This window comes from Podarcis erhardii (genome assembly GCF_964252035.2).
Source record: "Podarcis erhardii genome assembly, chromosome: 12".
NCBI classification, from domain to species: Eukaryota; Metazoa; Chordata; class Lepidosauria; order Squamata; family Lacertidae; genus Podarcis; species Podarcis erhardii.
The window spans coordinates 43,468,966-43,491,946 of NC_138513.1; the positions used below are offsets into that span (position 1 = coordinate 43,468,966).

General features: G+C 40.4%; 1 protein-coding gene across 31 annotated transcripts in view; it reads left to right on the plus strand.

The window, feature by feature from the left end:
- CLASP2 (cytoplasmic linker associated protein 2) overlaps window positions 1–22,981 on the plus strand; it is a 125,071-nt gene that overhangs the window by 76,034 nt on the left and 26,056 nt on the right. For 7 of the 31 annotated variants that reach the window (XM_081834718.1, XM_081834729.1, XM_081834724.1 and 4 more), the window contains 9 exons: window positions 1,984–2,085; window positions 2,227–2,253; window positions 11,000–11,170; window positions 11,939–12,046; window positions 14,663–14,725; window positions 15,776–15,882; window positions 16,869–16,892; window positions 17,718–17,962; window positions 19,141–19,204. In XM_081834718.1, the coding sequence (XP_081690844.1) occupies window positions 1,984–2,085; window positions 2,227–2,253; window positions 11,000–11,170; window positions 11,939–12,046; window positions 14,663–14,725; window positions 15,776–15,882; window positions 16,869–16,892; window positions 17,718–17,962; window positions 19,141–19,204 (911 nt within the window). The remainder of the gene's footprint in view (window positions 1–1,983; window positions 2,086–2,226; window positions 2,254–10,999; window positions 11,171–11,938; window positions 12,047–14,662; window positions 14,726–15,775; window positions 15,883–16,868; window positions 16,893–17,717; window positions 17,963–19,140; window positions 19,205–22,981) is intronic. The other 24 variants (XM_081834743.1, XM_081834745.1, XM_081834720.1 and 21 more) reach the window with 9 other exon arrangements.

Consider the following 22,981-nt stretch of genomic DNA (forward strand, 5'->3'; position numbering starts at 1 on the left):
AGCAAGGCTAGGGGTCAAGATGCCCTCATTCCTGCCCTTGCTAATGAATCACACCATCATGACATAAAAATATTAATCTACAATGACATTCTTGAAATATTTGACAATATTTGACCAATATTCAAATACAGTGGTGCCTCGCAAGACGGAAAACTCGCTAGACGAAAGAGTTTTCCGTTTTGGAGGTGCTTCGCAAAACGAATTTCCTATGGGCTTGCTTCGCAAGACGAAAATGTCTTGCGAGTTCCTGCGGGTTTTTTCCCTCCCCCCCCCTTTCTAAGCCGATAAGCCGCTGAAAGCCGCTAAACCGCTAATAGCGCTAATCCGCTAAGCTGTCAATGGGCTTGCTTCGCAAGACGAAAAAACCGCTAGACGAAGAGACTCGCGGAACGGATTCTTTTCGTCTTGCGAGGCACCACTGTAGGTGAACATGACTGTTCAGTTGACCAGTATTCCAACCCTACGTTTTGCACCAGTAAGCAAATATATTGATCCAGATAAAAATGAGGATGATTGCCATGTGGATTTCATCATTATTATTGCAGTAGAAGCTGGATCATGTCTTTCTGGTCCTTTTGCATCATACCAAAATGGTGGCACTCTGTATTCCTGCCTTGTACAGGTCAAAGTCTTTGTGCATTTAAGCACCATCTAACCATTACAATGGATGGCAGAAATACTGTCACTGCATGGGTGTTATTGTGTTGAATTTAGCCAAACCTGTTTGTGCATAATAAACTTAACGTGCATAAAACATTGTTTTCTAGTAGCTAAGGAAATAACACTTCTAGACTTTCTGTGAGCTTATTTCTCTACTTGATGAATAAATCTTTCTTTAGGGAGCCAAAAAAGTATGAGAACTATATTGAATGAGATTATACACTGAACTGTACTGCACTTTCTGCTTTTCTTCTGGGTTCTATTTTAATATTCAGCAATATCTACCATTAGTAATTCTTAAATGCTGGAGCAGCGGTTCTTAACTTTTTTGGGGACATGAACGCCTTTGAGAACCTAATAAAAGCTATGGACCTCCTCCCTAGAAAAATACAAATTCATAAATTAAGACAAAAAAATTACATGCAATTTATTTTATTTGCATTGGAAGAATCTTTTTTCTGTGTGTGCCTGATTCACAGACCCCATGGGGACCCATTGTTTTTATGGACCTCGGGTTAAGAACCACTCTGCTGGAGTAATGGGATATTAGGAACCAAAATGTATTTTCCCCCTCTTTAACCCTAAGCATCCTGCTAACTCAGGCATGGGGAACCCCTTGTCCTCCAGATGTTGCTGTTCCTATCCTATGATATGTTCCTATCATTTCTGACCATTGGCCATGCTGATGAAAGGTCGAATCCAAACCACCTGGAAAGTCCCATGCCTCTGCCATCTCAAATCCATCCTGCTAACTCTTCAGTGCCGAACTATTGACTGGATAGTTTCAGAGCTGTTTTAATCTTAGCTCTTTGAGAGAAAAGAATTACACATCCAGCTTAAGTATGGAGAATAGGGTTTGGTGTTTCTCCAACTCTCTGGAGCAAATTTAGGGGTTGTAGGGACTGTAGAGGGGAGGGAGAAATACTCAGAATTGCTTCCCTCCTCCTCCTGATGTCAGCTTAGCAGTACCACTGCATACAACCAAAAGTATTTAAACTAGAAAAAGGGAGACAGGGTCATGGGAAAGCCTGCGAACATTATGGTTTATTATATTACATCTTCAGAGTCACAGCAAGACACTGGCAAAATTTTGCACTCTGCATTCCCTTTTGAAGTTTGCGTTTCTGCCATTCTCTGGTGTATTGAGAAGTTGTGACTGGAGTGTCTGCCCTAGTCTTTCTTTTTTAGCATTTCATACTCTAGCTGCAAAATAGCTGCTTAGAGCAACAGTCTTGCTGCTTTAATGTTTCTCTTCAGGTGACGGAAATATTTCTCTAATACTTGTGCTATGTGTTGCTTGTTTCTTGTTGTTTCACTTTACAGGACGTGTGCGGACCAAGCTTTCGGCACCCTCTATTGGCATGGGAAACTCAAAGACGGATTCCAGAGGCCGTAGTCGAACAAAAGTTGTGTCTCAGTCTCAGCGTATGTATTTCTATGTTGTCGTTCTTACTCTCTTAATAAGATTAAGCCATATGCATAGTGTACAATCATTGACCAAAGGATATGGTCAAATATATATATATTTAAAAACACTACATACTGAGTTGTTGTTCTGTGCCATAGGTTCATCATCGCCAGACAAAAATGAAGGTATTTTTTTTTCAGTGTTTCAGTGTTTCGGGTCAGTAGTCTGCATGCTTTTGGAGTCTCTTATAGTCCGTGTGGTGTTATTTTGAACAAGATATTAAAATGAAAATTTACTTAAAAAAAAAAAAAACCACTAAGAAATTATTCCTGTAATTAGGGATTGTGAAATTATTCCTGTAATTAGGGATTGTGAAATTATTCCTGTGATTAGGGATTGTGATTAGACTATATGGAGACCTTACAAATGAAGGTGCATTGTGAAACAGTGTAGTAATTGCAGATTTTAATACAGAGAATAAAGAGTGAATTGATAGTTTATGTTCATGATGCCATAGAAAATATATGCAACGTGTATAGGATGAGAGAGACAACTAGATTTTGTTTCATTATTAAATGGTCATTTACTGAATGAGACACTGATTTTTTCTGTCATTTTAACATAGAGTTTGAGTTGCTTTAGGTTTAATGTGACTGTTTTCAGTTTGATTTTCAATCACTGGTATTGGAAAAAGGCTATACAACATTGATCTCAACTCAATAACAAGATGCACCCCATACTCACTTTAGCACCAGGGAAGAAAGATAAGGGGTTGTCATCCCTGCATTTCTTACACCATAAGGAATGTTTACTGCACACCTACTGCAGCACATTTATTTTTTCCTGCCTACCTGAGAAGTGTAACCTGTAGATATTAATGGATGTAAATTCCAAAGGTGTAGGGGCATGGTTCAGTGAGATTTTTCTCCACTTCACAAATTATGTAGAGGAAATATTGCCAGTGTTTTTGGATACCCATAGAAGATAATATACAAATGAGGAATACCCTAGAGTATGTGGGCAAATGTCCCTATAAAGACAATAAAGGCAATTTTATTAGCATAGAGACAGGAATTAGAAAACTATATCAGACTCTCCCTAGCTGCAGTAGAGATATCTTGGAAGGCAAAGTGAGATAAAAATACCTGAGAGCTGACTACTGTATTATGATTCAATTGTCATTTTTAATGCAAATATTTGCAACTGCCCATCATCTGGTAGTGCCTGGGACTTTATGTATATGAAAGAAGACTCTTATTGGTGTACTTTAATAATTGCTTTATTTCATTCCAGGAGATTGCTTAAAGGGTTAATTCCCTAATGTTGATTATGTGGATTTAGAATGTGCCTCTGTTTTTCTTTCCATTCAAAGCCCTTTTTTTGGCATTGTAAATAATATGTTGTGTGGGTTTGGAATTCAATCTTAACACTCTGCTTTAAGGGTTTAATATAGCATACAAATGGTGTGTTCTACGAGATATAAAAATTGCACACGACGAAACTAACTGTAACCCAATAATGTAAGCAAGAAGAGATCATTGTGATAGAGATAAGCTCAGTGCAACAAGACAAAACAGTTTCATTTGCTGTGTCCTGCAATGGCAGCTATTGGCCCCATGTTTTTACAAAATATTGCACTCAGTGCTAGAAGGCGTATCTTCATCACTTTAATGCTAATAGATTTTAAGAGTTGGCTCTGCTTCTGAGCTCATAGCAAATCATCAGATTATGGAGACTTTACGAACTACTTCACTCACTAGCTACCCCATGTCTTACATTTACACAAAGTGTTGGTGATTATGATAGGCATGTTTGCAAGCTGAATTATACTAATTATAGAGCTTCAATTAAGTGTAGCTTTTTGTTAATTATATATTCAATGCCCACATTTGGACAATGAGTCTCAGCTTAATAAGCCAAGATATGCATGAGCTTCAGGCACCTGCAGGAAGCTGCAATTAGTAATAGTTTATTGTTACATTAGTACTGGGAGCTATGGTTAGTGGCTTCCATACAAGCCAGGCTTGTTTGCACAAAGCCATGCAGATGTGCCTAAAGCTCACACACCTCTCTGCTTATTAAGCAAATTTTGATGATCCAAATGTGGCTAATGACAAACCTGGAATTGCTTCTGCATAATGCGTGATAAGCCCCTAGTACTATTTCAGACATGTATGCAAAAGGATCTCAATAGGTGGTAGTTAATGAAAAACTAATACTTTAAGTGACAGTGCTGTCACATTTTATTCATGCAGTATTCTCATTCTGAGACTAGCTGGTTTATTATACAGTGGTGCCTCGCAAGACAAAAAGAATCCGTTCCGCGACTCTTTTCGTCTAGCGGTTTTTTCATCTTGCGAAGCAAGCCCATTGACGGATTAGCGGATTAGCGCTTTTAGCGGCTTTTAGCGGCTTATCGGATAAGCAGATTAGCGGCTTAGAAAAAGGGGGGAGGGGGAAAAACCCGCAGGAACTCGCAATACATTTTCGTCTTGCGAAGCAAGCCCATAGGAAATTCGTTATGCGAAGCACCTCCAAAACGGAAAACTCTTTCGTCTAGCGAGTTTTCCGTCTTGCGAGGCATTCGTCTTGTGGGGCACCACTGTAGCATGAGCTCACATAGACTGCACTTGATAAATTAAGTGCATGTACCTATTTTGGTGATTGTGTATGTAACAGCAGTATTGCTCATTAATTGCAGAATAAAAACAATATGGTTAGGATAATGTAAATATAAAACAAAATTGCTAGAGACTTAACATATAACCCCGGGAGAGGTTGTTGCTTGGTTGGTTCCAGAGCAGAATAGTCCCTGCTACCTCGAAAGAGGCAATGATCTAACCACTTAGCTGAGCTTTGAATCTTGACAGTCACTAGGGATGAGTGGTTCCTCTGTCAAATAAATTGGTCTGAATGCAGTGGCACTCAGCCCTGAATGTGCAGTTACACAGGCTCAAGGTGCTTCCAGATCTAACTGTCATTGGAGACCCATGTAGCCTCAGAATCTAGAAGCACATTTTCCAGCTGCACTTTATATAACAGCTTCTACCATCCCTGGGCTAGGAGAGCTTGACCACAGCAGTTGAGGAATTAGTGACTTCAAAATTGGATAACTGCAACACACTCTTTGTGGGGCTTCTCTTACGCTTGATCTGGAAACTGCAGTTAGTGCAGGATGCTACAGCATGATTACTAACAGGAGTGGGGCACTGTCAGCATATACACCTGTGCTCAGATATCTGCACTGGTTTCCAATTTGTTACTGGGCTCAGTTCATCATGTAACTATTATTACGGTATAAAGGTGAAGGTACCCCTGAGTGTTAATTCCAGTCATGGACGACTCTGGGGTTGCTGCACTCATCTCACTCTATAGGCTGAGGGAGCCTGCGTTTGTCTGCAGACAGCTTCTGGGTCATGTGGCCAGCATGACTAAGCCGCTTCTGGCGAACCAGAGCAGCGCACGGAAACGCCGTTTACCTTCCCACTGGAGCAGTACCTATTTATCTACTTGCACTTTGACGTGCTTTTGAACTGCTAGGTGGGCAGGAGCAGGGACCGAGCGACAGGAGCTCACCCTATCGCAGGGATTTGAACCGCCGACCTTCCGATCAGCAAGCCCTAGGCTCAGTGGTTTAGACCACAGCGCCAGCCGCGTCCCCTTAACTATAATTATATAAAGCCCTTAAGGCTTTGGACCAGTTTACTTGCAGGATCACCTTGCCCCCTATGGGCCCACTCAACCACTTTGATCTGCAGAATTGGCACCATTACAGATGGCACATATTACCTGTTCCACAGTTAGAAGAAACTGATCTTTGAGTGTGACAGCACCTACACTTTGGAACTCCCTGCCTATTGACATCAGGCAGGGTTCACTATACAATTTTTGGTACATAATTAAAATAATATGGTTTCGGCAAGCCCACCCAGACACATAAATATTGATTGTTGTTATTGTTTGTTGTTGTTAATTAATTAATTAATTAATTTCCTATACCCGGGGGTCTCAGGGTGGTTCATGTGTTTTGTCCTTTTTATAGTTAATTATTTTTAAATATTGTTAGTTGTGTTTAACTATTATTTCTTGTAACTGCTTAGAGTTTTTACTACAGTCAAGTGGTATATAATTTTTGTTAAATAAAAATAAGCAGGCATCTTACAAGAAGATAAACTTGTAAACTTTTAATCTAACCATCTTGCTTAAATTATTTGTGGATAGTCCTTTATAAACATTATGGAACATTCAAGGATGTTGGTGTATAAAATCATATTTAAAACTTTAAGGAAAGTTAGATATGTGATTATAATGTGTATTTTAATTGTGCAATTAACTAAAATGGGCAAAGTTTGATAACAGTAGCTTTGAACTGGGAAGTTGCCTAAAAATCCAAGAAGACACTATTTTTAATATTTGAAACAATTTACGTGCATTAGCTTTATTATTGCTACTCATCAATTTACTCTAAATGAAATGTTTTAGGATTTCAGATGGTTGTTTCTAAAATGGTCTGTGTAGATTTGCCATTAAATGTCTGTCTATCTGGAATATTATAAATGAAGGAGTGAAAGCCACACATAGGTTTTTCAGTGGCAATGAATTTTGAGGGTTTTGAAAGTGTATTTCTTTTCACCATGCAGTTCTATAGTTGAGAACCTTCAGCAGTGATAATAATTAAATATTCCTATCACTCTGGCAGTCCATGAAAACTTGTCATTCCTCATAACTAGATCAGTAATGGCTGATCTTTCCATAGTCTTTCCATAGACAGTTTGCTACAACTATCAACTTTCTCCTATCACAGGGTGGCCTGCCTGATGTTGTTGGACTCCAGTTCCCAGCAGCCCCAGCCAACATGGCCTACTGATTAGGAATAATGGAAGCAGTAGTCCAGCAACATCTGTGGTTGCACATCTACCCTACTCCTGCCGTTAGAGGAGTGTTGGGTGTATGTGTTTGCGCCCACTGTTCTGCATCGTGAACGAAGCTCAGCACAGAGATTTCTCAAGTCAGCCACCTGAAAACAAAAGTTTGAAAATCTCTGCCGTAAACAAATCTTCACCTGTGTCCCCATAGCTGTCATTTCATATTCTTTAACTATTGGGAAGGGCCTGCAATAGCATGGTGGAATCCCCATTTAATCATGGCGGGTTTGTATTTGTGACCAGCAACCATTTAATCTTGTGGGTCCATTGTGGAATCTTTGAAAAGAACTAGAGCAGTAGTGAAGATGTTGACCCAAGTCTGCATGGTATTCTTCAACTATTTCATGAAGATTACATAAAAGCCAGCACTAAGATGTGATAGCGTGCTCTCCCTCTCTGGTTGTATTTCCATACACACAATGACATAAATATAAAAATAAGGCCAGGGGCATGTAGATGTTAAAAATACTGCTTTGAAATTCTTGTAGTCGGGCACTCATCTTTGGTTGTTCCTTTACAACTTCTGCATGCATGCCAGATACAATTTTTTTGTATCTTTCCCCTCTTCTTAACCCACCCCATTTTGCTTTTCCTTCATTGTATTATCCAAATTGAAGAACTTGTTACCGTTTCTTCAGCTATTAAAGCTTGCACTTAAAATTTACTTGGAGTGAAGTTATCCAAAGATCTCGATCCAGTGTTTCAATTAAATTTACCGATGAATTTATGAACGCGGTGCAGTTCTTTGTTCGAGAGCTGAAGAACTGTAATTTTGCAGCTTCTGTTTTGTCTGCTTCGTATATAAGCACCTGAGCCTGGTGGAGGCTATGAAAATGCACTGCTTTTTGCGCTAACCCTCTTGTTGCATTCCCCCCCTCTTTTATGTGAACTGACTAAAGCCTTTTTATTTCCATTTGCCATCCATTGTTAATCTGCTCTGCTCCCTCCCTATTCATGGATTTTATACCCTTACCCTACTCCTGCCTTTACACTTGTTCAGGATCACAGTCTGCTAATCCACAGTCTGGTGGTAAGGCTTTTCAGATTTTGTGTGTGCATCATTGTTTGTCCACCCATCACAACAGGATCCTATTCAGCAGAAGCAGTCAATATTTACGCACGTAGGTTAAAATACCCCTGCCAAAAGAAATACCTTGAAGAATCTAAAGGCACATAGGTTTTAGGAATTCAGATGAACAATTGAGCAGCCTCAAGAGCCAGGATGTAGGGACAAATTTTATGATGCTCCAAGCTGAAATGGTTGCAACCATTTTATAAAGAGAAGCATGCCATGGCCATTGGTTTTCACGCTGAAGATTGCTCCAAATACTACAAAAGCCCCAAATGCAAAATACAAAAACATGTAGATAGTAATGGGTGACAATCACATACATGTTGTGCTGCTCACACGTTCAGTGAAATAAACAATGTGATAATCAGATAATCAGTCTACATGTAGTTTTCATTATTTTTCATGATGAGTATGCATAACACAGGAAACAACCTGTGATTTCATGCTTTGTACCACAGAATTTAACACGGAGCATATAATCTTCTAAAAATCCATTTGTTTCACTTAATATTTTTGGAGGGACACTTTAAATTACCAGGGTTAAAACTTACTCAGAATATTTAGCAACAGCTCTTAAAAGGAGGAACTCCAGTGCCTATGTAATCTGAAGTAAAACTCGCTGAGTTAATTGGACTTGCTTCCAAGTATATATAGCATTTTGGCCTTCAAGTAGTCTGAATGCTATGCAGGGACCCCAAACACGTTTATGCTAAAAAACGTACGCAATTGGGTTTCGGTACACATACTTTTTTTGCTGAATAGACTCCTGCCTGAAAGAAGGCATTCGACAGCGGTATTTCCCAAACCTCTGATAGCTGAAGTACACATACATTTTTGAGTTTAAGTTGGAGACACACATATATCCAAAAAGGGTTTATTTTAGAATGTGAAGGTAAGAATTTTATTTGGCGAATTGGTGCTGTGGACTTGGAGGGTCCTGCCTCCTGCCTTTCTGTATGTTTTCATTCTGAGCGTACCTCCTGGAAAACTTCTCAGGTTGATGACCCATGCATAGAAGCAGTGACAAGCATCTCTTGAGAGCAGGTAACTGCTTTGTTGAGAGTGAGTGAATCTTGCAGAATACAGTAAGAAAGCGGGTTGCCTGCAGATTGCTAATGCTGCTAAGAAGGAGCCAAGGCCAGAAGAGGGCATCATACAGAAACACAGTCTCCTTAGTGCAGGCTTGGGGAACTTCATTCAGATGTTGCTGGAATAAAGCTCCCCTCATTCCTAACCGCTGATGCTGGCAAGTTGTTGATGGGAATTGGAACCCGACAAAATTTGCAGGGCTGAAAGTTCTCCATTCCTGCCCTAGTGATAGTTGCTGTGGACTAAGAGGAGCCTTTACTTCTCACTGCGCACCAGTGTGACAAAGCATGTGGTTTGGGAATTGCTGTTCTATTCCATTAGCACATTGTATCCGAATGGACACGGTGATTCACATAGCATTTGCATGGTGCATTGACTTGCCCCTCCATCCTCCATCTTGATCCTGTTTATATAATGAAGTACATAATGAAATGGATTGTTTAAATGTATGTGGTTATTTTGTTTTGTCTTCAAGGATTGGTCATGTCAGGCCATATCATACTACTACAAAGAAATCTACGTGTTAAAATAAAACCAGCCTGTCGCGCTTTTTAAAATGGGTGGGACTGCTGTCCTTCAGCACTACACAGTTATGCTGTAAATGCATTGAAATTGAAAAGTGTTAGGATATCATTATTTACCAACAAGTTACTTTATCTTCACTTGCCAACTTGTGGCAAGTTCTATTTTGTGTTAGACAAAGATGTTCAAAGACACAATTTGTACAACAATTCACAGGGCAGTTTGCCATGAGCTTCCACACTTGTTCTTAGGATACAATGGAGGTTTTCCTCAACTTAGTTTTGCAGGCAGGGTTTTTTTGCCACTGCAGAGCTCTCAACAGTGGCTTCTGAAAGTGCAAATAGAAGCGGTCACATCAGCAATAGCCAGCAGACCCCCCCCCCCAGGACGAAACTGGACCATCCAAGGATCTGTGGGATTCTAAACAGGGCCATCTATCAGGGATAGACTTAGTCAAACACACACATGCCTGGAGCTAGTGCAGAAAAAAGCAGTTTTATTGCCCTCCCACCTTCCCTTGCCAGCACAACTGACACTACTTTAGATGCAGCTATGGCCCCAGTGCTCTGTACAGTCCTGCTATTCACAGCCAGGATTACAGCCTAGAACATTTGGAAATAGGATGTATCTGTTTTTATACTCGGTGCATGTGAAACTGTTTATTTAACGTAAAGTTCTAACTTGCAAACCTATTGTCAAAGAAAATTTAGTACTTGGACGTTCAGGTGTAATTTAAAGAGCTGCTTTAGGTGATCACAAGTTCTTCAGGGCATGCACCTAGTTGCCAAATGACATCTCTTTGCAAGGCATCAGAGGCTATTCTCTGGTTTCCCAAGTTTCAGGAATGGCTTATTGGTTAGCACTGATAATTGCTTTTGGAAATGGAGTATCAGCCCCACTGACCTTGGCACCCCAGTCCAATTAAAGTTGGGAATGTTACACAAAATAAGCAGTTTCCTGCCAGCTATGTCTCTGGAGCATCAAGACTCTTGTAATTAGTTCCTAGCTTGTGATGATGCATTAATATGCCCCTGGCAGTTTAATGCGAGTGGTATGTGTTTTAATTATTAAAATTTGGAAATTAGTATTTAAGGAGGTACAAATATTAAAAGCATATTTTGTGCATGAACTAATAAACTTTGCTTTAACACAGCACACATGTTCCAGATTCTATGCTGTTCATTATCGTCAGGTTCTTCCAAACAACTTCTCAAACCATTCCATTCTACCATAGCTGTTTCATTTATCTTGAGATTTTTCTTTTACTCCCAAGCAGTTATGCATTGGAATGTATAGCTTATGTTTGCTTTGCTTTGCTTTCAGCTGGCAGCCGTTCTGGTTCCCCTGGAAGAGTTTTGACTACAACTACACTCTCAACTATGAACACAGGGGTTCAGAGAGTGCTAGTCAGTCATGCAACAGCACAAAAGCGAAGCAAGATTCCGCGAAGTCAAGGATGTAGCAGGGAGGCGAGTCCTTCAAGACTGTCAGTTGGTAAGGCTTGCTAGCTAGTCATAGCTTCTTTCTTTTATATCTCTCACATAGTCACTGAATTCAGGTGATCTGAGTCCAGGTTTGCTGAATATCTGCTTGTAAATTGGGTCTTCCATGTCATAGCCTGAGATTAGTAACACATTAGGTAAAGAATAGTAAGCATCTTACTATTCTCCTTTAGATTGGAAAAGCATACTCAGTAAACAAAGCAAGCTCACTAAATATCCAGTCAGCACCTCCCAGGGTAAGGCTTATTTCACACAATAGGTGGTTTTTCCACCAATGCCCATTCCCTGTCGCTTAATATATGTATGTGGAAAAGCATTCTCACAGGCATAGGTTTATTGCATGCATGTTTCACAGTTCTAAGCGTATATGAAAAGCATCCTGCGAGAAGCACCTCTTAGAAATACAGAAAATGATGAAAATGAATATCCTTGACTTTCAGTCTTATCTGCAGGTATGAACAAATATGCAGCATATATTAATTCTGCCCTATTTCCCCCCTAAAGTTAGATGTGCCTAATTCCATTCGCACTTTAACTCTTTTCCAAATGGGCACGTGATAAACATGCGCTTCTGTTGAAGTGCCTGTGTTTTCTGTAAGTCAAAGAAAGGAGAAATGCATATATTTAGATGTCATTCGTGCTTTAGAAAAGTGGGGTCTTGTTGTGAAAGGTAACATGTGGGATTGCATTAAAATGTCAACTCTTTCTGTGTCTTCTCCCTTTCTGTGCTGCTGTTGGTCTGTACCCTGAATCATACTAGCACGAGGTAGCCGTATTCCTCGGCCTAGTGTGAGTCAGGGGTGCAGTCGGGAAGCCAGCCGTGAAAGTAGCAGGGATACAAGCCCTGTCCGCTCTTTTGCGCCCCTTGGTAAGTACATGGAGAGCTTGTTCTGCATGGCTGTGTTTGCCCTTGATTATCTGCTAATATAAGCTAAATAAAGAGATGGCATTTAACAAGACAGTCTATTAAGTCTGGCTGAAGACTTTGCCCATTTGAAGAGCCTAAAAATGCCCTCCATAATTCTAGAGTGACGACGCAATCCAGAAGTGTATGCCTAGCAACCCCCAAGGTTCTTCCACACATGCCAGTTAGCCATCCCTTCAACGCTCTTGCCTCCCAGTTTCTCTTGTAAATGAGAAATCATTTTCAGTGTTACACATACTGTTCCCCGCCCTGTAACCTAATCATCAGCTCTTGCACTAAAACCCAAACTTCTTTTGAAAACTGGTGTTCAAGGAGCAGTTTGGGAGTTCTTCACGGTTGATACCTGTTTGGGAGAAACATGCTATAGTATCTCTGATTATAGGGGCACACTTCTGGATTGTTCCCTGGTGCAAATGATTGTAAAATTGATATTCTGAGAATCAAGGTTTGCCCTTCGTTTCTGTGTTGCACATGCTTATCAGCCGTTCCTTCTTACCGTACTAGATTTGTTTTGATTTTCCCCTGTTCTTGATCTTTAGTATGAAAATCATAATGCATTTAATAATTTTATAGTGTAGTAGTGGCAATGCAGTTTCAGAGGACTCGGTTTTTAACCCTGCAAAACCGGCAGATTCACAGCACAGTCAAGAAACAAGTTATAGATTAGGTGGTTTTTTTTCCAAAACCTTACTTTAGTGCCTGACCTGGGAACACAATATTGGCACTGGAAACCTTTCTGCATTTCATAGATACAAGATAACTTCTAGAAAAAAAGTCTTTTTTCATGGACATAGTATTCTAAGTTGCTTATCTGATATTTAGTAGCTGCGTTCGGATGAAACACAAAGCCATTAAGCTATAGCTAAGCAAATTAGTCTCTGCATGACCTACTTACTACAGCATGCAGCTCAAGTATTCCCACTGTGCTCCTCCTTTCCTCCAGCAGGGAAACAACCATAGAGCGGTTCACTTTGCACTATGCCCAAACACATGCCCGTTGTTTCTTTTTCTCTAAACCAGGAGTAGCTAATGTGGTGCCCTACAGATCTCCCATAAACCCCAGCCATCATAAGTAATGGTCATGGATGATGGAGTTGGAGCTGGCTTATCCCTGCTCTGAACAAAGCACAACCATGGTTTGCTTAGAGTGAAACAAACCACAAGCGCTGATTCAAGGCTTAATACCAGGCCCAGCCACTTTGTGGTTTGACACTGCTGTAAGCTAAAACCATTTTAATCCAGGGAAATTGAATTAACTTCCCTTGTTGAGCATTGATCAGACTTCTTAAAAACTACCTTCAATGGCTTAAACTGCTTGGCAATTCTTTTTCTTATTTTTTACGTTCCCTTCCTAGAAAAAAAACTTAGGGGTTTTTTGAGCCACATTTTTCCTGTTTCTGTAAAATTTAGCACTGCAATGCCACTACTTAACTCAGAACCCTGGAAATCACTCTTCTGTATAAGCTTGCTTTAGTTATCATCCAGTGGTCCATTTGTTTTAAGTTAAGGCAACCTCTCCTTCAGTCTTTTCCCCATCAATGGGCAAGGAATGCCCATTGATAGCTATGCCACTTTACACATTTTTGATGAGGAAATATAATGTAATCAGGACTTATTTATGTATACTATTAACTTTAACACAATAAATGTTAACACAAAGAACACATTTGTTCCCTACGCTTTTGCTACACTCCTTTTACTAAGTTATATCTAAAATATGAAGGGGGAAGTTGCATGCTGTATGTGATTAACGCAATGAATCAAGTAAAATGTTAATTATGTTAACTTGGAAAAATGAATTCACACATTTTAATTTCAATGTTCACCAGGAGAATTAGAACTTCAAGGTTTCTGTCCTTTTAATGATTCTTAGATACACAGATGGACTAAGGGGATTTTTTAAATTAAACTATTATTAATATATGAAGTTTTGTGCCAAATGAGGTTTCAAGGTTGACAACTTTGTGAACCTCAAAAAAGATAGCTTGCTTAGCTGAATTATTATTTTTTTGTCATTTCCTGATTTTGTGTGCTCTGTCATTCGACAGGTGGCTTTAGATTTTTCAAAAAATACGAAAGGCCCCTTTAGATTTAGTCTTGTAATTATTACATTTTCATGTAAGGCAAATTATTTTTCTCTCCTCTCCAGAAAACGTAACTCGTTCTCACGACCGTTAAGTTCATAGGGCGTGTTTTACAATGCTGAAAATTATGTGCATGTCAGCTGCCAACCTGTGACCAGCCAGTTGAAAGCAATTCTTGACATGTGCAAGATTTTTACACCTACCACAAACATAAATGTTGAATGTTTGCAATAGCACAATTCTGAAGATGAGGATAGTAGAAGCTGCATGCGAGCTCTCTGTGGGCAGGGAGCCAATAATCACAGGATTATTGTACCCTGTACTCAGCGTTGATGTGAATCTGTTCTTAGTTGCTCTTGTCATGAAGCAGTGCTTCCTGGCTTTGCCTAGACCTTGCTCCATTGCGCTCTGTACAATTGTTCTATACTTTACTTTTATAGTAATAGATAGGGTTCATATGATCCTGTTATTGCAGCTTCCAGGCATCACTCCAGATCCACTGGTGCTCTCTACTCTCCAGATGTTTATGGGGCTACAGGTGAAGGATGAGTACACTTTGCTATCATCTGTGCCATCATCCTGGATTATTTTTACCCCATTTGATTTTTCATGCCGTCTATTTTTTATCATTTTCAGTATTAATTTCTGTACATTATTTCGAATATTCAAAGTAGATAAAAGTGCAAAGTGTTTTCCTTTCTTCACACACACACAGCAGTTTTTCTTTAGTTTCAGGTGAATTTTGTTGGTTTTTTCCTCCTTTTCCTTTCCATTCTTGTATTTCCAAAGCTTTATTAATGCATGTAGCTTTATGATACGTAATGCTGTAGGCTGTATTGACTGTGGTTTCCCTTAATTTGTTTCATAGTTTTAAAAAACACCAAAGTGACAAACACATTTTAGTAGAAAACAGAAAATAGCTGCTGTTGCTTCAGCTCCTGCGTAATTATGTATACACAGTATGTTTTTGTTCTTTCTGCCACATGAGGTACAGTTAAATAACTCCCTTTAAATTTACTTTAATTTCATTAGGATATTAAGGCCAAAATCCAACATGAACATGTCACTGCAAACTGTATGTGGCAGTTCACTCTTTCCTTAAAATTTTTGCTGCCACAGTTAGATAACTAAACAGGGAAATTGCTTTTAAAATCGAGCCATTGCTTGTCTTTAGCCACAGGAGCTACTTTAACAAACTTGAAGGAGAACTCTAGCTGCACTTGTTTCTCTGGAGTGTGCATGTAGTAGAATTTTCTAGATTATGGCCAGTATCTCTCCGGAGCCATCTGGTTCATGTGGTTTCTGAGAGTGTACCAGGTTTCTATGGCAAGGGCTGGTATTGATGGTAGGCTCTGCATATATTCACTTCCCTTAATAAATCAAGTAAGTGTTCCTTTTGTTGAGTTGAAGGCAAGCAGGCAAGCAGCCAGATTCAGAACAAATGAGATGAACCTTTTTGAGGCTTCACCGCTTCCAAATATTGGAAGGCATAAAACTTCTTAAATAGTGGCTTTAAATTTTAATTTATATTGCTTTGACCTTCCCAGGATGATTCTGATTTACGTTTTCTTTTGTCTTATTATGACAGGCACAGGTTTTGGAATAAGTCAGTCAAGTCGGTTATCTTCATCAGTTAGTGCCATGCGTGTCTTGAACACAGGCTCCGATGTGGAAGAAGCAGTAGCAGATGCTTTGGTGAGCATCTTGTCTATCACACACCTGTTTATTTGTTTTTGAGGGGGGGGGGTGACAGAGTAAAAGCTTTGCAGTTTGTATTACTGCCAAATTTGATTATTGGTTCTGCTAAATTACATGGAGCTCCGTTTTTGACCGTACGTGCCATTATGTCTCTGTTCCTTCAAACTCATCTACCTTCCCCTCAAAGCCTTTCTTAACAACTTAATATTTATTCCCATAGTACATGTAACTGCATTTACATACGTTTATCACTCACTGTTGTTTTCCCTGCTGTCCGGTTTACATTGTAAGCTCCTTGGAGGCAGAGACTGGTCTACATTTTTTCCTGTTGTTATTAAGTAAATCTATATCCCACCTTCCCTTCAAGGAGCTCAAGATGGTGTTCATGGTTCCAGCGGTGGACCATGTGTTTCCGCTGCCCGGGGCAGAGCAGGAAGGGAGCCTGCTGCGGTTGCACTGGCCCAGCCCTTGCCACCAACGCCGCTGCTCCAAATCAGTCCGATCAGACTGATTTGAAGGGGGCCTGACCCAGGAGTAGAGCTGTGGCTGGCTGGCAGCGTTGGGCCTCCGTGGGCTCCCTCACAAGCTGGAGCCCAGTGGAGGAAAGGAGCAGCACTCCTGGGTCATGCTCTCTTCCTCCCTCCTTGTTGGGTGGTGACTGTGTCCTCTTCCGTCTTGGCTGGCCCAGAGGTGAGATGCACACAGACGTCCCTTCGCCCAGCCCAGGCATGGCTTCCCGCCTCGCAGCTCTGTCCTCAATAAAGGAGCCTGTTATGGGGGCGCCTGATTACATCTCCTCGAAAAAAGGGTGCTTGGGTCCACAGTTGTGTATCTAGCTAAAACTGTTATGTTTTCTTTTGTTCCTGAGGCTAAACCCAGACCTCATTTCTAACTAGAGGTAATGACATCTGTGCTTACACTATTTAACCGTTGTCAGCTGTGCTCATAACTTTTCTGTTTCTTCTGTAATGCATTGCGCTCAGCTCTTAGGAGACATACGGACTAAGGTATAACAATCTTTGTTTCCCTGTTAAAAATGCTCAGTGTTTTAAAATAAATACATAATGTCTGCTTCACTTGTGTCCCAGATTCACAATTGTTTTAAGAAGCTGAACGTTTCCAAGTGATTATAGTTTCAAATGTTGTTGTCCTTTTGTCCTACAGTGTGACTTCCATGTATTCCAAATTTTTTTTAAAGTCTAATATAGTTGAACTTGCTCATTCGTGCACATTTTGCCTTTATGATCTTAGTGCCCTTGCTGGGAAAGGTTATTGCTTTATACATAGTACCAGTTGTGTTAAGAGATTAATGTTACAGTCTTGTTTGAACTTTACTTTCCCCTCCCCACCTAGTAAGCACAGCAAGATTTGGAACATCATTTAGTATCTGTACTACAGTATCTGTACTACAACAGCTGCAATTTCTTTGAACACACTTTTGATTCTGTTCAATTTATTGATAGTTTTGGCTCTTGCTCTTGCTTTTTGGTGGCTTTTAGTCTGATAATTGTGCGTTTCAATGTGATTGCTGTGTGGTTTTATATTCTGCAAGCAGTTTTCAGTGACACTTTTTGAGGGAAAAGTTGCCCGTTTTTATATAAAGAAATTAAACGATCATGGTTAGAGGAGGTCTCCCTTTCAAATAACCAGAGGGTCTCAGGCTCAGTGCGGCGAGAGAAATGAGATGGGTATGAATCTGATGCCTGCTCCGGGTGTAGGTGCAGGTGACAGTGGCATCAGGGAGGTTTGCTATATGAATAGGCACATGATATTTGCGTAAGAGGTACTGCAAATTGGTTATGGTTCCTCAAGTGATGCTCTCTGTGTGATAGAAAAAGCCGGTGCGAAGGAGATACGAATCCTATGGAATGTACTCCGATGATGATGCCAATAGCGATGCGTCCAGTGCTTGCTCAGAAAGATCGTACAGCTCTCGGAATGGCACCATCCCTACCTATATGCGGCAGACAGAGGATGTGGCCGAGGTCCTCAATCGCTGTGCAAGCTCCAACTGGTCAGAAAGAAAAGAAGGTCTTCTGGGGCTACAAAATTTGTTAAAAAACCAGCGAACATTAAGGTAGGAAACCTTTTTAGGTGAGAGATTTTGTAGTTGAGAAAGCTCTGCAGATATTTATTCTCCGGCTAATGAATTCTACAGCAGGGAAAAGAAAGTCAACTGGCTTCCTAGTTCATAACTTGCTAGGTGACTTCCATTGTCCCTGCAAAACAAAAGGAAAGCAACTGGCATCAATTTCTTGAAGTGCTTTTGGACGCTTGATATTTCCTTCAAAGATGATTGAAAGGTCTCTGTAAGGAATAGATAGCGTCACATTTAGCTTTTGTTGAGCACATTCCTTCACAAGTAGAGCATAAAAATGGCTCTGGATAATAGTAGAGCCATAAAGCACTTTCAGATCTTGACCCTGTACATGCCATAACAATGATACAGTGGTGCCCCGCAAGACGAACGCTTCGCAAGACGGAAAACCCGCTAGACAGAAAGGGTTTTCCATTTTGGAGGCGCTTCGCAAAACGAATTTCCCTATGGGCTTGCTTCGCAAGACGAAAATGTCTTGCGAGTTCCTGCGGGGTTTTTTTCCTCCTCCCCCCCTTTTCCTAAGCCCTAAGCCGCTTATCAGCTGATCTGCTTATCAGCTGATCCGCTAAAAGCTGCTAATCCGCTAAGCTGTCAATGGGCTTGCTTCGCAAGACGAAAAAACCGCCATACGAAGAGCCTCACGGAATGGATTAATTTCGTCTTGCGAGGCACCACTGTACCTTAATGGTGATTAAGAGGAAGTATTGGGCCACTGATTTTGATTTATTGTATTTCTATGCCACTTTTCATTCAAATGAATCTCCAAGCGGCTTACAAACAATAAATAACTGACTCATGTACTCCCTTTCCTACCCACCCACCCCAAAGTATGAATTCCCCTGAGGCCAACTTGCCTTCCTCCTGGCTCCACACACACACACACACACACACACACACACAGGTTCTCAAAGAGAATGGAGATTTGCAAGTAAGCAACAGTAGACAATCCCCCCCCCCCCCAAGCAGTTGTTGACCCTTACTTGGACTTTATGATTCTGTGCTATAGTTCTGAGTGTAAAGCATAGTATAAGCACGTTTACATTGCCAAACATGTTAATGAATGTAAAATATTTCACCGACTCATTTTTAAAGTTGTTCTAAAGTTGCTCATAACATTACCCTGCCATTTACTAATTAGTCTTATGTCATTTTGGCAGTCGCGTTGAATTAAAAAGGTTGTGTGAAATCTTCACAAGGATGTTTGCTGATCCTCATAGCAAGGTATGTATTTGTTTTGCTCCATAGCGATTATGAACATCTGCAGGGTTTTTAGAAGAATACTGCCATAGATTTAGACTTAAATACTTGGTGGACAGAAAGCACTTCCAAGTGTGTTCATATTATTTTTATTAACAGAGGCCCAATCCTTTAATGGTACAAGAGGCACATGATAGAATCAGATAGTACCTTCTACTGAACCAGTGTTTGTTTCTAAAGAAGGACTATCTACACAGAACTGTTTTTCAGGTCTAGAACATTCATTGTACTGTCTAAAATTATCCCCATGGATACAGCTCTGTATTTTTAGAAAGGTCTTCTCCAAGTAGTCAGGAACCCTGGGCTCTTGAGTGCAGGGACAATACCCATCTATTTGTACTTGCATACAGCTGTACACTATTGTGTGGAAGAGCAGATGCCACCCCTTCATGTGTTCATGACCTCTTTAAAATTTCAGAAAGTTTAAATAAGTAGACTACATCTTCACACTGTGCTTAAGAACATTTTGTCCAAACCATGGGGATAGCCAACTTCTGCAACTGCATCCTGGTTGCTCGCTATTTAAATTCTTGAAATTGTAGCACAAAAATCAGTCGTGATTTTTTAAAGACCAGCAAATTTCATACGGCATAAGCTTTTGTGGACTAAAGTAAATACTCTGAGCACTTGAGTTTCACATTTTGAACTCACTTAACTCATTGTCTTTGCTCACTTCCTGTCTTGGGCCAGTCAGCAGCTCTCAGCCTAACATATGGCTGTCCATATAGAAGGGACGCGGGTGGTGCTGTGGGTTAAATCACAGAGCCTAGGACTTGCTGATCAGAAGGTCGGCGGTTCGAATCCCCGCAACGGGGTGAGCTCCCGTTGCTTGGTCCCTGCTCCTGCCAACCTAGCAGTTCAAAATCATGTCAAAGTGCAAGCAGATAAATAGGTACTGCCCTGGCGGGAAGGCAAACAGCGTTTCCGTGTTCTGCTCTGGTTTGCCAGAAGCAGCTTAGTCATGCTGGCCACATGACCCCGGAAGCTGTACACTGGCTCCCTCGGGCAATAAAGCGAGATGAGTGCCGCAACCCCAGAGTCGGTCACGACTGGACCTAATGGTCAGGTCCATATAGAAGGAAGCATAAAATGACTGTATTAAGGGGGACTTAATGTTTGTATCACAGGAATCAAATGTTGGTTTCTTTAACTGGAGTGATGTGTCATTGTACTTTAAAGGGTTTTCTGCCCCTTCTCTGCAGATTAGTACAGCTAACTCCTGCCTGTGTTTAGCTGAGCTTACTCTCAAGTTATTGTGCACAGGAGACTGATTCCTAAGAAAAGTTATCCTAGGCCTGTAGCCACTGTGGGTTGGGGAACTGTGGAAAGCAGTGTGATCTGGGGCCCATTCAGACTGCTATTTTTTATCACAGCAACATTAAAACATTAATAGTGTGTTTGAAGAGAATTCATACTGGGTTGTCCACACATCACCCTGCTTTATCAGTTCTGTAGTCATTCCCCAGTGCTCCAGTATTATTACATCCACACTTTAATTCCACACATTCCGTTATCCATGTTTTCACCATCCTCAATTCTGTGTCCCCACACCCAGCTCAAGTAAGTTGTGTTGTAATGCCATGCCAGCATACTTTGATTTTTACACTGTGATCACCATGCTAAATCTTTGCTTGATTTTACAAAATAAAAACCCACAGGAATACCAGTATCTGCTATCAATGGAATGTATGTAGGAGTGGCTATGTCACAAAGAATTAAATGGAATTCGGCGCGTTGCTAGGGCACCAAAGCACAAGCAGTGGTGCTCAAGACTAGAGATGCACACACACACACACACACACACACACACACACCAACCATCTTCTGGTTAATTAGCAGAGGCTTGGCGGATGCATGGATTCCGATAACTCTCACAGTCAGTCAAAGTCTCCAGTAAAAGATTTACTAAGGTATAAAGCACACAGCCCTTTGCTAGCTCCCCAGCAAGGTACAAATCATACCCGATTTTAGAGCAAAATCTAGTTGCAGCAATAAGAATACACCACACAGTAAAAGTGTTAAAAACGAAAGCAAATAAATCTACATTCCATGATAAAACAAAAAGAAGAGTGAGATTAAACTCCCCAGTAGGCAGTAGTATAGTCTGTCTCCAAAGCTTTGAACTTGGAATTCAGTAGATAACACACAACCTAACAAACAGCAGCTGTGCTCTCTGCTTCTATGAGAAGGCTTTAGAACTGAAATGTTAGAATGTTCCAAAATTTCCTGGTGGCTTCTGCACTTTATGAAACTTATTCCCTGGAGGCCCCCCCCCTTTCATTTTCATTGTTTGTCTTTTGACTGTTTTACTTTTACAGGTAAAATAGTAAGGGGAAGCATATTTTTCCTGATTCCTAATAAAACCTGCTCCCACTTTCTAGTGTTCTGCTACAATAGCAACAAGACCCTGTATGCATTAAACACAATGAGACTTGGAGGGAGTACCCAATCTCAAATGAACCTACCACAGGAAAAATGAATCCTGTTAACTAGCAGGGGCAGGGAAACAAGCAAACGATGGAGATTCTAATTGTTAAAAGCAGGAAAGAAGGAGAGGGGGAAACAACATTTCTTTAGGACCTTGGGGGTGTCTGTGGCCTGGTGCCTAAATAGCTCTCTTCTCAATCACAGTTCTGACATCACTCATTGGCTAAAAACACTGAAAGGTGGGAGCAGCTAGGCTGGCTCATCTCACAGAAATCACTTGGAAAGGGAACCTGCACATTTTGTTTCACAACTTACTTTCTAGGAGGACTGGAGACTTATATATATATATATTTTTAAAGGAACCTCAGATTCTCTGCCCAACTTGCAGGCATTGGCTCTGGTGCAATTGTTCCAATTGTGCCACTATCATCCAACCTTGAGTATTGGTACAGAGATAAGGGGAAATGGTGGTTTGAAGTTCTGGAGGATAATGAACTTTTTAGATATGTGGTTTTAACAAATTATGGGGTTGGAAGTATTTAAAAATAAAGTTTAAATCAGGAAAATCTCATGTGGTGTAGTATGACTACTTTACAATAAGGTTCTCAGTGAATAGTTACCTGAGAATTAAAACAGTAGGTAATGATTTCTATCAGATTTGGGGGGGGGGAATAAATACTAATGCGTTGCAAGGATAGCTTGCTATCAAGGATATATAAGTTGCTGCTTAAATATAATACTAAACCTGGATAGGTGGAAGAATTCATAATGAGTACAAAACATGCATGGGAGAGTATGGGAAAACCTGTAAAGAGGGGGAGGAATCACATAGGTTCTGTAAGTATTTAAGAGATAATTGTTATATAAGATAGTGACATGCTGACATAGAACACCAACAATAAGAAATAAGAAAGTGATTGCTGGAAATGACAAATCAGAATGGAAATTATTATATGTGGTGGGAATTGCAATGTAAAAACAGGAAACAGATTTAAGGTGGAATGCAGATTAGCACTAAGGAAATTGTTCCATCAGTACAAGCATTTTGCCCTCTTTCTTCCTTACACACCCTGTTCTTGGAGATTCTCCAGACCCTCCAACGTGGATTTAGGAAGGGGGCACAGGAGGAGGGGGAAAGCCACATAATTATAGATCTGGTTTTTTTCTTATTAAACGAAACTGATGGATTCCTTAATGAATCAACATAAGTAACTTGTTTCATATATGTCACTGGCAGCAGGATTATTAGATGTCAGTAGGTGAACACAAATTATGCCAACAACAAATGAATGCATTCATAAATTCTGGAATTTT